This window comes from Portunus trituberculatus, chromosome 50 (genome assembly GCF_017591435.1).
Source record: "Portunus trituberculatus isolate SZX2019 chromosome 50, ASM1759143v1, whole genome shotgun sequence".
NCBI classification, from domain to species: domain Eukaryota; kingdom Metazoa; phylum Arthropoda; class Malacostraca; order Decapoda; family Portunidae; genus Portunus; species Portunus trituberculatus.
In genome coordinates, this window is record NC_059304.1 from 31,649,773 (window position 1) to 31,667,031 (window position 17,259).

Genomic DNA, 17,259 nt, shown 5'->3' on the forward strand with positions numbered 1-17,259 from the left:
CGATGCATGAATGCTACCCGGAGAGCACCATTGCTGTCAAAACCAACCTCCGAGCTCGAGGGTGTGTTAGAGTTGGTTGTTGAGGGAGAAACAGAGGACAGTGTGGAAGCAAAACTGGATCGGCTGCCAACAACTGAAGGGCCGTTGGAAACCACACTTGTGTCGGCCAGAGTGAAAGAATCATCAGAGCTGTCGCTTTGTCATCCTGTAGTTTCCAGGGAACTCTGGAGACAATGCTGAAAGGTGGAAATGCACATAAGCTCTTACCACCCCAATCCAAGGTGAAGGCATTAGCGCACATAGCAGATGGGTCTGGCTTCTAGGAGACATAGGCAGGCAATTGAGCATTTAAACGAGTGGCAAAAAGATCGATAACTGGAGTATAAAAGAGCTGACAAATTCTGTTAAAAATATCGGGTTGTAACATCCACTCATCATCCATCCTACTAACTCTGGACTCCATGTCAGCTGTCACATTGTACAAACCCTGTATATGCTGTGCTGACAGGGTAATATTCCTAGATGCAGCCCACTCATAAATCTGCACTGTAAGGGCATGAAGATTAGGTCTTGTACTGCCACAACGATCTATACAAGCAACTGCAGTAGTGTTGTCAGAATGGAGTTGAATATGGAAGCCAGACCTATTCCTACACAGGAACTGCAAGCCCAACAAAATGGTCTTCAACTCTAGGATGTTTATATGATCCAGCTCCTCCTGGGCCCAGTGACCTCCAGTTGTGACATGTCCCATTGAAGCGCCCCAACCAGTCAGACAGGCATCTGTAAACAACTCACAATCTGGGGAAGAAGAGAGGAGAGACTTCTCCTGAAAGTCTATATTGGCCACCCACCAAGCGACCAAATGTTGGGCATGACAATCCAAAGAAATAAACTTGTCAAAATCACCACAGGACCGGGCGAGACCCTGGTCTCGAATCAACTCCAGATACCTGTAACGGAGAGGAGCTAACTCTACTGCAGGTGCAGAGGCCACTGTCAAACCAATAAAAGATGATAAGTCCCGTAAAGTGACATTACCCTTAAGTAGCAGCAAGCCTTGTTCCTTGATGCGCTCCTTCCTATGAGATGTTAAAGTGGTAGTCATGGCGACAGAGTCCAACACCACACCAAGGAACATAACCTTCTTTGTAGGCTCCAGAACCGACTTCCACACATTGACAGTGAAACCCAGGGAATCAAAGAAATGCAAGGCATAGCTGACCTGAGCCTGTAAAATCTCTACTGATGAAGCAATGAAAAGACAGTCATCCAAATAACATAACACAACCATCCCAAGGGATCGCAGGTGGGAAAAGACAGGTTTCATTAACTTTGTAAAATGCGAGGGCAGAAGATAACCCCTGCAGGAGGCAAGTAAATCTGTAATAACGGCCCTTCCACATAAACTGTAGCCATTTCCTGTCCTCAGGCCTAACATAAATGGAGTAATAAGCATCCTTAAAATCCACTGTAACAAAGAAACAGTTAGGGTAAATTAAAGGTATGACATCCTTCAATGTATCCATCTTAAAATGTAAGTAAGGTACATGAAAATTAAGGTATTTTAAATTTAGAATGACTCTTGCTGGGCCAACTGGCTTGATGATAGGAAAAACATTTGAAAGGAAACCATGAACATCAGGTAAACAAGGCTCCACAATTGACTGAATAAGGAAATTATGTAAAGCATTGTCCAAAGCCCAATCATCGGCTTGAGACAGGGTTAGAGGACGAGGAGGTACAGTCTGAATAGGTAAAGACACAAAATCAAGAAAATTCCCCTTCACCACATCATAAATCCAGGAATCTTGAGTCAGAGACCTCCACATGGACTCAGCAGAAATAATCTTACCTCCTCTAAAATTATCAGTAGTATTAACTAATTGTGGAATTAAGGAACTCACCAGAGGGGTTAGTGCTGGTGTAGTTTCGGCCCGTGCATCCCCCTCCCCTGGGGAGGCCGCTGGCCTAAAAAAGGCCGGGTCTGAGAACGAGGGCAGGACTGGTAGTGAGCCTGAGAGGGACGGTGTGATGACCATGAAGAGGAATAAAACCTCTTGCCAGACGTCTTGGAGGAAGGGCGGAAAGACGGCCGGCCCAACTGACCTGCCTTGTGGATCTCCTCACACTTGCGGGTCACATCAAAGGGAAATAACTCCTGCTGACCCACCTCACACTCCCATTTGCAGAGATCAACCATGGCCGAGTCATGGACATGGATTCGGGCCACATCCTTCCGCAACTGGTTGAGGTAATTCACTGCTGAAGTAAGAAGGCGCAAACAACTATTAAGGCCATCTAAATAACACGACAAGCTCTTAGCCTTCTTTTGACCAATATCATTAACACACACAGCAATGGGAACTATTGCCTTTGTCAACAGGCAGTTAGTCTGGAAAAGCTTGGCATCTACCAGCCTTCCATTCACACTCATGGCCTTGGTTATAGCTGCGTTTGTCACAGGCGTCGTGAGGTTCAGCACATTACTCGGGAGCTTAATCTTTGCACACGTTAACTTCACACTCTCAGACACAGGCCGTCGGCGAAGGCTGGCGTTGACGATAGTGGCCAAGCTGTTGGCGAGCGGCTCTCCCTTCTCCTCCTCGCCATGGAAGTGGCCAGAAAGGTCATCCAAAGCCCTCAGAAAATCTTCATCCACATCATCGTCATGGGTAAGGTGGTCTAACCCGTCAAGAGGGTCCGGCTGGCTAGCAGGGGCAACCCCCGCCTCATCTTCAGATGACGAGAGGGCATGAAAACCACTAAAGTCATTCCCGGTGTCCGTAGATGCATCTGGCGGTGCCGGGGTCCTGTTCAGCTTGTCAATAAGGCCCGACACTAGGCTAGACAGCTTATCCAGGGCAACTCTGTCCTCAAACACAGCAGACTTTGACGTGGCGCCTGCCGAGCTCAGCCCCGAGAGTGACGGTGGTGAAGCGCAAGGTGGAGGAGGAGTGGAATCATCCACCGAGCACCGCTTTCTTTTCTTCCCATCTGAAGACAATGAAAGGGAGAGGGGTGGAGAAAGAGACTGCTCCATGCCCGACATCACAATGCTCAATAAAAGAGACAGAGACAAGACGGTCATAATACACCATATGGCGTCACTGTAAGGCGGCATTAACCCCCGTACAAACTCCATACTGCTTGTCTATCAGAAAAATGTAGTCCATTGATGTGCTTTTCACCCACAGTCAACTTAGGACTGTATAGGAGAAAGCTTACACAACGAAACGTTGCTTGGAATAGAACGGAGCAAAAGCGGCTAGATGCGTGACTGCGAGGAGGTAGCAACCGACTGACGGTGGAATGGTAGCATGGCATCTCGTTGGCTACCGCTGTGACATCAGTTGAAATTCGTGACCTGAAATTAGTGATACTGCCAGTATGGAGAACTCAATCTTGATTTCTAGAGGCTCTTTACCTGTTGAAAGATACTCCTTGATTTCTTCCTCAAAGGTGTTACTGTACAGTATATCTGCCTCAGGATACAAAAGGGATGCACCTAGTCAGGCACCTGTGGTTGGTGTTATGACTTCTGTCGGGGAATCTTTCTACAGGGCAGGAATTTCAGACCAGGTTACAGACATTCTGTTTAAGAACTAGGATGATAAATCCCTTCTGGCATATGGGAGACATTAATGTATGGAATGAGTTTTGTTTACGAGAACAGTTTGCTCCATTTCTGTCCCCTTTAAGTAATCTGTTAGATCATTTACTCTTTTTTTATTCATTGAGGGTAAAGTAGATGGTTCAGGATACAGGTAAGTGATTTCAATGCAGCCTGGTCAGCTGCTAAGATTATTGGAACTCCTGTGGGCCAGCACAAAATGTTTGCTTGTTTGTGAGGTCAGCGGCTAAACAACACTCAATACTGTTTAGGCGTGGATTTACATTGGATCCTGATTTGCTTCAAAGTACTTTTGATGGTTGGGAAGAAGTACCCAATTGTCACTTTCAACCGTAACCCCCTCCCCCTATCCCCCCAAAAAAAAGAAATTGGCAGATTTACTCATGGTTTTGCCTGGACAAACCATTGATTGCTTGGACATCAGAAATGTGTTCTGTACAGGTTTTCCTTGCTATTCAATGCCTCATTATTTGATATTTTGATTTTCTGATCATTATGAATTATGTCCACTCGCTCATTTTTCATAGTCTGGATTTGTGTATCTGATATTTAATTGATCCCCAGAAATGTAAACAAACACCATGATTGCATCATCATCCACATCGCAACCACCATCCATCAAAACTCATTCCTACTAGATATAGGGATAAGTAGTGACCAGGATACTGCCCTTTTTTCTGCTTGGCTTTTGTTTGTCCACTACAAGAGCTGTCAATCCAAAGGTTTGGGTCTGGAGTCATTGTGAGCCACCTGTAGTATCAAGATCAAAATCAAGATCAGTCTTTTTAGTTGTATTCAGTCGCAGTGTTTGTTTTGCAAAAATTCACATTCATTGTTGGGTATGATGAGTGATACAAGCATGATGTCTTCCAAGCAGCCTGCAAAACTTAGTGCTGATGAAATGAAGGACAAAAGACTAAGGAAAAGCTTATCTTTAGAGAAAAAAGTTTGAAATTGTTAAGGACCATGAAGGAGGTGAAGGTGCCAACTTCATTGCCAGAACCGTGCAGTTGCCCCAGTCTCCACTGTCATCAAACAAGCAGTAAGTGTGAGGCAGCTTCTACATTAATGGCAAAGATGCTAAAGATGAAGAGGGATCCAGTAATGGAGGAAATAGAGACTCTTAAAGCAGTGGATTGATGACCAGACTTGCCACTGTGTGGTACCTGCAAACATACCTGAAGCTCATTTTTCTCCTCTTACCAATGGATATAGGCCTATAGGAGAAACCACTGCTTCATTATGTGGTGCAGAAAAGTGCTCTCTATCTCTCAATACAAATTAAGCTTAGGCTAAATTAAATCCTATCTAACCGTAAGTTTGCAATTTGATTTGTTATTCAATCTGTTTTTCAAGAACATAACCCAATTGTAAAACGAGGGAAGCCTGCACTCAGAATGAGGTAATTTTCAGAATCAGTGCTCCACTTAAGACATCTAATGTCATCATCATTTGTAGGAAATGAGTTTTAGTTAATTTCCTTAGTATTGCTGATGCCATGAAGACATATTTGCAGTTGACAAAACAAGCTGGGAGTAAGGCCAGATCAGAACACAGGCAAGCCCCGCTTAACAAAGGTTCACACAACGAAATTTCGTTACAATGAAGGTTTCCTTTTACTACCATCTGCTCATTTAACAAACACCAAACTCGCTTTAAGAAAATTTTATCCAGGTAATTTTTTCCAAGTTTGAAAGCTGACAGGCTTTTCAATACACAAGCGACTCTCGTGGACAACACGCACACCTAGTTCAAAACGATAACAGCGTCAGCAACAGCTCGTCTTCCCTCGCTCAACATGCCACCAAAACGCCCTGCAGTGTCACCTAGCGCTGCTAAGAAGACCAGGAAGTCTCTTACTCTGGAAGTGAAGCTGATATTATTCACAGACACGAGAGAGATGAGAAAATTAATAGCATTGCTTGCCACCATAGCTTGACTCCATCTACTGTCTACCATTTTCAAGTGAGCAGACTCTACTAAGAAGGCTGGTGAGATCATATCTTCCTTGCAAGGTAAAAGAACCACCTGAACTCGTGACTCTGCAATGGATAAAATGGAAAGCCTCGTGAAAATGTGGTACATAAATTTTGTATGTAGTACAATGATGCGCCCTTTGTTTACATTCCACAGGTTTCCAGCTAGCATATTTCCTGCTCCACTCTCCTTCCCTTCATAAATTTAAGATCATGAACATTATTAAGTTACTTACATACATTAGTGTACATTATAATGACTTAGTCTTAAATTAAACTGCTTAAATGTTTAACTTCATAATTTTTACTTTCATTAAACCTTTTACTGTACTATGATGCACTCTCCCTTTGTTTACTTTCAATGGAAGCTCAAGTCAGGGATTAAACTTATTATAATTGGTTCGCTTAACGAAAATTCATTTAACGAAGGGTTTTTAGGAACGTAACCCCTTCATTAAGCGGGAGTTGCTTGTAATGTTGTTAACAACAGCAGCAAAGGCCACAATTACTAGAAGGGTCAAGGATATAATGAGAGAGTTTGGGATAAGTGAGGATTGGTTTAATGCCTATTTAGTTCAGTCTACATCCACCTCTAAGGTATTTAGAACAAGAATAACTTGGGAAAGACTTAAGAAAAGCAATTGGTTGGCAGTATGAATCTACACTATAACAAGATCCTTTTGCCTGTGGGTTCCTTTGGAAAGAACATTTTGAAGTCATATGCTAGGAACATGTACTGATCTGTTTCTAATATTTGGTTGTTTGTTGTTTATGGCATAGATATATATATGTATGCATATATTCAGTGTTTTAATCTTTTGTTATGTTGGAGATGAGGCTATGAACAGTCATGCATGACATCACACTGTTGGATGGCATAGCCGGGAAAGAATTAGATCATTGTAACTTACTTTGTTAAGTGTGCAATGATCAGGGTTCTTCTTAGGTATGTTCATGGTATGTATAACAGAGACTAAGTTAAGTGAAGATGTCCAAGTAAATTTTAAAGAGCAGGGACATATTGTATGGAGGAGAGACAGAAGGGGTAAAGCAAGAGGAGGAGTGTTGATAATGGCTCTAGAGCAGATGCAGTGGTGGCTCGCAATAATAGACATCACAGTAACAGATTTCTCTCAGTAACAGACTGGTAAGACACAAAGTAATTTATTTTTTACCACATTGTCAGTTTTTTTTATGAATTTATTGTTCCCAAGTGGCTGTGCAGATGAATACACACATGACATAATCAGCAAATCAAAAAAGGCATGCTAGGTACCATTCTAACTCGTTTTGTTGGTCTATGACTTAGGAAACTTGTAATAAGGTGGAGAGTGGTGATTGCATGCCTGTGGATCACTGGAATGACATGCATGGTGAATTATGGTCCTGGGCTAGTTGGACCTGGTGCCTGCCAAAGTGAAATGCAAGTTATGTATTTCTGTTTGAATGTTGTTGGGAAAATGAGGATAATGACACTGCCACATTGAGAGAGAGAGAGAGAGAGAGAGAGAGAGAGAGAGAGGTCTACTGGTGTGAATTGCTAGTTAGGTATTTTCTATTTGACCATTGTTGGACAAGCTAAAAATGAAACTTCCACACACACACAGAGAGAGAGAGAGAGTCACGGCTGATAAAAATGTAGATGACAGACTTATACAAACAGAAATTATCCAATCACTTGAATTTTGTCTTCATTGACCAGTCTTTGGTTTATATATATATATATATATATATATATATATATATATATATATATATATATATATATATATATATATATATATTTTTTTTTTTTTTTTTTTTTTTTTGACAGGGTAATTTAGTATGAAGAAGGCTAGGTTTTCTTGTAGATGACATAATGAGCAAATTGTGTATCAGCATGGTGATGAAATCAATATAAAAAACACAGCAACTGGAGCCTGATCTCTCTCTCTCTCTCTCTCTCTCTCTCAGTGTGGTAGTGTCATTATCCTTGCTTTCCCAACAGAATTCAAACTGAAATACATAACTAGTATTTCACTTTGGCAGGCTGTGGGTCCAACCAGCCCGGGACCAAAAATCATCACGAGTGTAAATCCCGTGACCCCCACAGGCAAGCAGTCGGTACTCTCCACCCTATTACAAGTTTTGTAAATCGTAGACAAACAAAACGAGTTACAATGGTATCTAGCATGCCTTTTTTGGCTTGCTTGTAGTATCATATGTGTATTTGTCTGTGTGGCCACTCGTGAACTATATATTTGTGGGTGAAAAAAAAAAACTGCCATGACAGTCCCCGCCAAAAAAATTGTCTAGTGTCTGACCAGTCCATTATTGAGTGAAATTCATTACTACGAGGTCTGTTATCACAAGGCACCACTGTATTTACATGTGTTCATAACCTGATCTAGCCATGCGTTTACCCCAAAGACAGCTTCCCACCTCTGTCCCAAGTCAACCAAAGCTGGAAAAAAATATAATTTGTATGTATGATTTCCATCCTTTGTGATATAGTATGCCACATCTATTAAGAGTCTTGTAAGTTCATCCATACGGTAGGCGACCTTGAAACATGGACATAAGACAGAAAATAAGGAACGTAACTCAGGTGTTTCTATGTATATTATTATGGATATTATTATTATGGATAGGGGCAGCAGCAGATCAATAGTGCATCTGCTTCACTTTTGTGACATGCCGCCTCCTTTTATTCAACCTCTTTGTGGTATAGAGATGTGAAGAGGAACCCAAGCTTTTTCACAAGTATATAAAAGGAAAGATGATGAACAGAGAGACAAATACTAAGTTAATTAAGGGAAATTAGGCATATGAAACAATGGAAGAAATGAGTGAACTTATGAATGAGATCTTTAAATTAGTACAGTATTTAATGTAGAGGGAGATTTCATAGAACTCTCTCTCTCTCTCTCTCTCTCTCTCTCTCTCTCTCTCTCTCTCTCTCTCTCTCTCTCTCTCTCTCTCTCTCTCTCTCTCTCTCTCTCAAATAGTGCATCTGCTTCACTTTTGTGACATGCCTCTTCCTTTTATTCAACCTCTTTGTGGTATAGAAATGTGAAGAGGAACCCAAGCTTTTTCACAAGTATATAAAAGGAAAGATGATGAACAGAGAGACAAATACTAAGTTAATTAAGGGAAATTGGGCATATGAAACATGAGTGAACTTATGAATGAGAGCTTTAAATTAGTACAGTATTTAATGTAGAGGGAGATTTCATAGAACTCACTCTCTCTCTCTCTCTCTCTCTCTCTCTCTCTCTCTCTCTCTCTCTCTCTCTCTCTCTCTCTCTCCTGAACAAAAAAGAATGATAGTTATTGATTTTTCATACTAGGTATGTACACTATGAAATAAAGCCACACAAATTTTAGAGAGAAAAAAATAGTTGTGATTCTACCCTCAGCACTTTCTTGAAGATGAAAAACAACAGAAAGCAGCTGCAGGTAGTTCACTTTTATGATTAACAAATCATAATAGGTTCCATGAAAAAATAATCAGATTATTGCCAACTGGGTGCATCAGTTCCTATTCTGGTATAGGCGAATCATACTCCTTTGTAATAATGATGAAAGTCAAGTAAGCCATTGTATCATATACAACCTACATTCAGAGAAATAAAAAACACTTGTTTCAGCAGAATGCAGCCATTACGTAGTAAGCACATCCTTGGGTATGTCACGAGCACTGCGAGGATATAAAATATGCATCCTCGTCTTGAAGTTAATTGGGCAAAATCCACTTATAAGGGCACCAATGTGCTCCTTAAGTGGATAATGAGTAGAAACTGCTACTGTAATCTGCTTGACAGGAAAGTTTGCCGTATAATGGCTGTCCATACTTAATCAATCCATGGTGAGACCAAAGAATAGTGTCTGCTCAGCATGGGAGTTCCACAGCAACTGATGGTGATGGATAGTGCAGCATGTCTCATAAGAAAACGTATTTCAGCAGAAAAGTGATTTGCTGACGGGAAATTTCTTTGTTTTCAATAATTTGGAACTTTCATATTAGTTTTTTTTGGCTTCCCATCTCAATTTGCCTGATAGCACTGTTATTTTTTGCCATTAGTTTCATTAAAACTTGGTAAATGAATTGTCTCTAATGTAGGAATTAGTTATACCACAGATAACAGTAGATCTGGATTTGACATGAAAATCGCCGTGCTGCAGTAACGTACCCAAAGCTGGAGAATGGACCTTAAATTTTAAACCTCGAAATCTCAGCTCCTAGCCAATATGAATCTATGAAAATCACTGTGAAACAAGCTAACTGTGTTTAATTCAATGCCTGAAAGCGATATCTAAATCCATACAACCGTGTCATTGTACCGCTCAGTTATACGAGTCAAACACGAGAATTTATATACAGGCAAGCCCTGTTTAACGAAGGGGTTACGTTCCTAAAAACACTTCGTTAAGCGAAACTTCGTTAACAAAGTTTATAACAAGTTTAACACCTGATTTGAATTTCCATTGAGAGTAAGGAAAGCGAGAGTGCATCATAGTACACTCAACCCTCGATTTGCCGGACTAAAAGGGGGGAAGGCTTGTCCGGGAATGGCAAATGTCCGGCAATGGAAAATGTCCGGGGGTCTACCCCCTTGCCGGACTTTACCCTATACAGGTTGAACCCCGCTTTAACGGCACGCGATTTACCAGAATCCCGTGTTTAACGGCAAAAATTTCCGGTGGGAACATAGTGTTGTCTTTAACGGCATTTCGGCACCTGCACCAGCTGTACCAGGAAGTTGGAAAATAAATCAGACGTTTTTTGTTCAGAAAAACAAAACTGAGGGAGAAGAAAGAGACTTTGCACCAGATGTGGAAGACAAGAGAAAGAAAAATAAAAGAAAGGCAGGATCAGGAAGAATAGAAGTAACAGGAGGTGCCGAGGCAAAGGCAAAACCTCCGACGACCATCATCATCATCATCATCATCATCTCACCACGTGGGGCCGTAACACATGCCAATGCCACCCCATACAGCTCGCAGACTTGGGCAACACTCATTCCTCCATCTATTTTACGTAAAAGTTCCAGTTTTTGCGACACAGAAAGGTGCACAGGTTTAGCTGTACGCTTGGTTACTTTCTTTGGTGGGTTTTTGGGTGGCATCGTTGTGAAGAAGAGGTGTATCCACGACAAGCACGTAAGCACAACACTCGTGTGACGCGGCAGACTTGTTTACAGTCCAGTACTAGACATGTATGTCCGCCCGCGCTGCCATCTATAGTGCCCGATTTGCGAACTTTGTCTGGCGCGGTAGTTTGAAATCGACTTGTCCCGGACTTTTTTTTTTTTTTTTTTTTTTTCCCCACAGACTCTTGTCCGGCAAATCCGAAATCCGGCAAATGGAGGTCCGGCAAATCGAGGGTTGAGTGTACAGTAAAAGGTTTAATGAAAGTAAAAATTATGAAGTTAAACATTTAGGTAGTTTAATTTAAGTCATTATAATGTACACTAATGTATGTATGTACGTAACTTTATAATGTTGATGATCTTAACTTTATGAAGGGAGGAAAAGTGAAACAGGAAAGACACTAACCGGCAACTTATGTACCACATTTCCATAAGGCTTTCCATTTTATCCATTGTAGAGTCACGAGTTCAGGTGGTTCTTTTAGCTTTCAAGGAAGATATGGTCTCACCAGCCTTCTTAATAGAGTCTGCTGACTTGAAAATAGTAGACAGTAGATGGAGTCAAGATGGTGGCCAGCAATGTTATTAGTTTTCTGGCTTCTCTCGTGTCTGTGAATAACACCCAGCTTCACTTCAAGAGTAAGACACTTCCTGGTCTTTTTAGGAACGTTAGGCCACATTGCAGGGCGTTTTGGTGGTAAATTGAAGTAGGGAAGATGAGCTGCTGGTGACGCTGTTATGTTTTGACTGGGGAGTGAGTGGTGTGCGTGGTCTTGATCTTGATCTTGATGCTACAGGTGACGCAGAATTTCTTCTGAGTCAGGCCTTTGTATTGGCAGCGCCTGTGTTGTCCATGAGAGGCTTGATCGTGATCTTTATTCTACAGGTGTCTCAGGATTTCTCCTGAGATAGGCCTTAGTACCAGCAGCTCCTGATGTATTCAAAAGCCTGTAAACTTGCATGATATGGTGGGGCTTTCAAATCTGGAAAAAATTACCTGGATAAAACTTCATTAAAGCGAGTTTGGTGTTCGTTAAACGAGCAGATGGTAGTAAAATGAAACCTTCATTGTAGCGAAATTTCGTTGTGTGAACCTTCGTTAAACGAGGGTTGCCTGTAGTACCAGGTGGATGTTTAAATACAACTTTAAGCTTACAGCTGTATTTCAAACACAAAATGCAAATTTTGTATCACTTATAAAATTACTTTACATGATTTTGGCTGTCCACTTGCTCATCTCTTCTTCACACCTGTGAGTTTACGCCTCTTGTCATCACTCTGTGACCGTGTGTTACCTCCTGTGGCGACACCAGGTTTGCGCTTTATTTATTTTTTTTACATCATTAATGCGAAGAAATATATGTCAGTAGTCACTATCAGTCACTGCCTAGGCATTGTTTCCTACCATTCTAGTCACTATTAATCATTCATCGGTTTGTTGCAGTCACGTTAGTAATCAGGTGAGTTTTAACAGCACTCCACAGTACACTTCCACGTCACAGTGATGTCAATAACATGTCACTGTTCTTCACCAGAGTCACTATCTTTTCCCAAACTGACTATCTATATGGCACCAGATGTCATAACTGCAGTCACTGCCACCAGTTGCATGCGTCTCGGATTACGTCCCAGTTACAGCCTTTCACTCTGCCATTTTGTGTGACCTCTTATTATGTTTCACTGTAGTGTTTCACACTGTACGCCTCAAGTCAGCACTAGCAGTTTTTCTCCACTGTACCACTGACTTAACTCCGCATACAACTCTCAGTGTCACCCTACACACGTCACGGTTGGATACACCACTCACAATGTTAAATCTGTGTGCATTACACCACTCACAATGTTCACTCTTTATTCACCTCACTGTACTTCATTACTCACTGCACAGTGACATCACTAGCGACTGCATCACACACCCGCATAATAACATTTTCATGTGAGCCTCGACACAAGCTCTTCACACTTTCACTGTAAATCCATTGTTGGACAAAACTCCTTCAACAGCATTCGCATTTCACAGTTTCATTGTCTCCACAGATATGTCAAAATGCCTGAACATATACGTAACAATTATAACCCCTCACTCTTGGCTGCAGCGATATCCCTAGCACGACTGATTTGAACTGAGTGACTTGAGTGACTGTCCGTTGGCTAAACCGTTGGCCGTCTCGCTGCTCACCTGAAATTTTAAAATGACTCATTCGCAGTAGACATGGGTGTATACAACTTGCCACAAATATGTACATAATAATAATAATAATAATAATAATAATGTTTCCTCCAGGTAGAGGTCAGCCTAGCCCTTAATCTGGTGCACCTCACAGCCTCCACAAATGCACACGCCTTCCCACTGCTGCGGTATTTAGTAATGATTAGTATTTCCTTAAAAAATGCACCTTATACTGTATAAAACTTTACAAAATTATAACTTTAACAGTCAGGTGCCGCGTACTACCAGTCGACTGCTTTGGTTATGTTACTGCAGTGGCGGCACGGCTCCGCAGTCCCGTGTCAAATCCAGATTTACTGTTATCTGTGGTTATACCTTTCTATTCTCAAAATCATATTAAACCTGGGCTGCGTTCTGTTGGAAGTTAGCACGCTGCCCCCCCGCAACCCCCAACGGAACGCAAGGGAACACGTATAGCCATACGGGTATTGTTGACAAGATGGCTGTCCAAGGCTGCTCTCCTCCTCCTCGCTCAAGAGCTCGCAGAAGACCCTCTGTTGGATGCTGCAGAGCTCCTCTTAGCACGAGAGGAGGAAATATTGCTAAGGCAAGAGGAGGAGGGAGAAGAGAGGCTGCCAAGGCAAGGAGAAGAGGGAGAGGATAGGCCGCCAAGTCCTGTGAGGGTCAAGGACTATGCAGAGACGATAATGCCTCATTACTCCGGGGAAGACTTCAAGAAACACTTTTGTATGCAAAGGGAAACTGTTGAAGTATATAAGTAGTGAAGGACATGGATTACTTGGTTAATTGATTTGTGGAAAGGGTGAGGCAGTGATAGACGGCAACTTTGAAGGAGAACAGAGGTTGTGTTTTGGGCATAAACAATCCTATATATTGCATAAACTAAGAAATCTATTAGTATAGATGTGGTCTTTTCATCATAAGAAACAGAAATAGTAGATCTTAGATACTATTTCCAAGCCTTGCCGTAATTAACAACTGCTTCTCCCTACAATGCATAGAGAGAAATTGGCTGGGCCCACACAAATTGCAGTTCCAGGTTTTTAATATTATGAGTGTTTACATATTATTATTATTAACACTTCTAAACTCATATTAGCCATTTGGAAATAATTTCCAAAATGGACTCCACACCAACCTCTCTGACTTAACCTAACATAGTTCAAGAAATAATTTTCAGCTTGACAAAGTCATAAATATTACTAATAATGAGATGTTAGTAACCATGACATGGACATGATGTTGGAGGTGATAATGTTGCAGCACGACAAGCACATGCTGCGGCAGTTCAGAAAAGGGATGAAATAGCCACTGGCTTGGCCATGCACATGTAAATAGATAATTTGTAATCATGTTAAGTCAAAGTACAAGTTTAACCCTTAACTTCCGGGGATTAAAATATTTTTTCCTGTCTAATGACGGGGAAAAATGGTACACCTAAAAATTGTCAGAACACAGTTTGAATACTGATAATTATTTTCTCTGTGTTATTCTGAATACAATGATGTACTTTCCAGCTCGATATGACGTCTGAGAGTTTAGTTATTGCCTTATCAAAGTTTCCTCCTCCGGGCACGGTGTGACCAGTCAAGAGGAAACAGCCCGGAGAGCGACGCCGCGCTCGCTCTCTCTCTCTCTCTCTCTCTCTCTCTCTCTCTCTCTCTCTCTCTCTCTCTCTCTCTCTCTCTCTCTCTCTCTCTCTCTCTCTCTCTCTCTCTCTCTCTCTCTCTCTCTCTCTGTGAGAGAGAGAGAGAGAGAGAGAGAGAGAGAGAGTGTGTGTGTGTGAGAGAGAGAGAGAGAGAGAGAGAGAGAGAGAGAGAGAGAGAGGAAGGAAGGACATATTATCACTGATTTCTGAGACACGTGTGTGTGTGTGTGTGTGTGTGTGTGTGTGTGTGTGTGTGTGTGTGTGTGTGTGTGTGTGTGTCATATATCACTGATTTCTGAGACACGTGTGTGTGTGTGTGTGTGTGTGTGTGTGTGTGTGTGTGTGTGTGTGTGTGTGTGTGTGTGTGTGTGTGTGTGTGTGTGTGTGTGTGTAAGCATTACTCTCTCTCTCTCTCTCTCTCTCTCTCTCTCTCTCTCTCTCTCTCTCTCTCTCCATTTACCATTTGGCCTGTGTGGATTGTTGAAAGCAAATGTACTTCTCTTTTATCATGCCATTTCATAGCTATCATGTCATGCGTATTGTACTTGATCAGATCTCCTCTTCGTGTTCTTTCAAACTGTGGCATTTGTTTCCTATTTGATTTTACTGTTCCCACTGCACCACTGTTGTGTTCATGCAAATACCTTGCCAATGCTGGACTTGTGTACCAGTTGTCAGTGTATAAGACATGTCCTTTACCAATGTAATCTTTCATCAGTAGATCAACTATTGAGCCGGAAAGGCCCAGCGGATGATTCTTTGTGATGCCATCAAATTCAGTACCAGTATGAAAGATAAAATCAAGCACATATCCTGTTTCACAATCACATATGATATACATTTTCACACCAAAGCGATGTCGCTTTGATGGTATATATTGCTTGAAAATGAGTCTTCCCTTGAAAAGCATAAGTGACTCATCTATCACTAGGTTTTGAAATGGCTTGAAAAAGGACTTGAATTTATTTACGAGAGACTGTATGACAGGCCTAATTTTCCAGAGTGGATCATCAGTTTTAACATTGCAGAAGTGAAGGTATTTCAATATGTTGTCATATCTGTCCCTTGTTATGTACCGTGCAAAGATTGGCATGTACAGCAGATCACTCTTCTTCCAATAATCATGCCTCAAAGCTTTTCTCGAATGACTCATAAGAAGCGTGACGGCTATGAACGTCAGGAGTTCATTTCTTGTGATGTTTTTCCACTCTTTCTCGTGAGAGCTATGGGGCACATCATCATCATCTGCTGTTTCTTCATCATGAAAAGTGTTGCTCTTACTCACTATATGGTCCAAGAAAGCATCACTGAGAAACGCCATGAAATAGTCACAATTGTGTTGCACAGGAGGGAATTCAGCTGTTATGCCAGGAGACACAGATAAATCAGGCATAACTGGGAAAAATCATCATTGAATTCCCTCCATTGAAAGACAGGTCGGGGTCTCGCGCCACCTCTGCCACGCCCCCTTGATCGTCTCCCCAGAACGCGAGGAGCACGCGCATGCCTGCGTCTCCTAGAAACACTCTGTGTCCTTGACACATTATCTGGAGTCTGTTCTTCATCATTATTGCCTTCACTGTCACTTATACTGTGTAAGAGTCTCTGTCTCTCTGTCTGTTCTCCTGAGAAAGCAGGTGAATGATGCTCTACATCCGTGTCCTCACTACTAGTCTCTTCACTTTCCCCAGTTTCTTCTTCTATATATTCACTGTCACTTTCTTCTAGCTCAGAACCACTGCTAAGTAAAAGGGTTCTGCCTTGCTCCATGGTGATTTACAATCTGACCCGATCCTTCGCTGTTATCACTGACCTTTCTACCCAGCGTCACCGGAGTTGCCAAGTGTCGCCCATAAAACGGGAAAACAGTTCAGTTACCTCTAAAATTAGGAGCTCTTGTGGAAACACTTGTGTGGTAAAAGATGCCAGATACTTCTACTCACCATCCGCCTCAAGAGAGCGCGCGAGAGACTTAAAATTACGCCGGGAAAAATCTTGATTACTGGGACGAATCCCGTCACTTCGGACGTTCTGACGCAAACGTTTATATACGACCGCCGGAAGTTAAGGGTTAAATCATTTACCCTTATTGTAAAATATTTTCATTTAACCCTTTCAGCACGGACAAAGAAGAGCGGATTTTCAGTTTGATAGTTTAAGGAATAGGGCAAGCTTGAAATATCCCCTGCCTGACAAATAGCTAAAAATACATTCTTTTCATAGACCAGTAAGCTTAAGATACCCTTTCATTTGTCCCAGCAAGCTTGAAATATTCATGTTCTGCCTCAAGTCATGCCGTGCTGAGAGGGTTAAAGTTAATATTTAGTAAAATATTTAAATTTCTGTTAAAATCATGTATGGAACAGTAGTGGGGTTCGAATAAATGCCCCGCAAACCATCACCACCGTGGCAGAATGCGGCGCCTCAACCCACATGACCATTAAGGATACTTTTCACCCAGAAGTAATCAGAGTATAGTGGGATTATAGTAAGACAGATGTATGAAAGTATAAATATATATTAATACAAGTATAAAACAATGATAACTTGTACAAAAATGTTTCTTTATAAAAATACAAAACATTAAAAAAATACTGTTTTAATTATCTGCCCAGTTTATCACAGTGGAATCAACATACTAATACACACAATGAATAGAAGGAACAATGAGATTGACA

At 41.6% G+C, this 17,259-nt stretch overlaps 2 protein-coding genes across 7 annotated transcripts in view; one reads left to right on the forward strand and one right to left on the reverse strand.

Annotated features, from left to right (window-relative positions):
* LOC123500151 (N-acetylglucosamine-6-sulfatase-like) overlaps positions 1-17,259 on the forward strand; it is a 298,128-nt gene that overhangs the window by 45,150 nt on the left and 235,719 nt on the right. The window lies entirely within an intron of this gene.
* Positions 320-1,294, reverse strand: LOC123499965. Its single transcript, XM_045248497.1, has one exon. It carries the CDS (start codon positions 1,292-1,294, stop codon positions 320-322), a length of 975 nt encoding a protein of 324 aa, XP_045104432.1.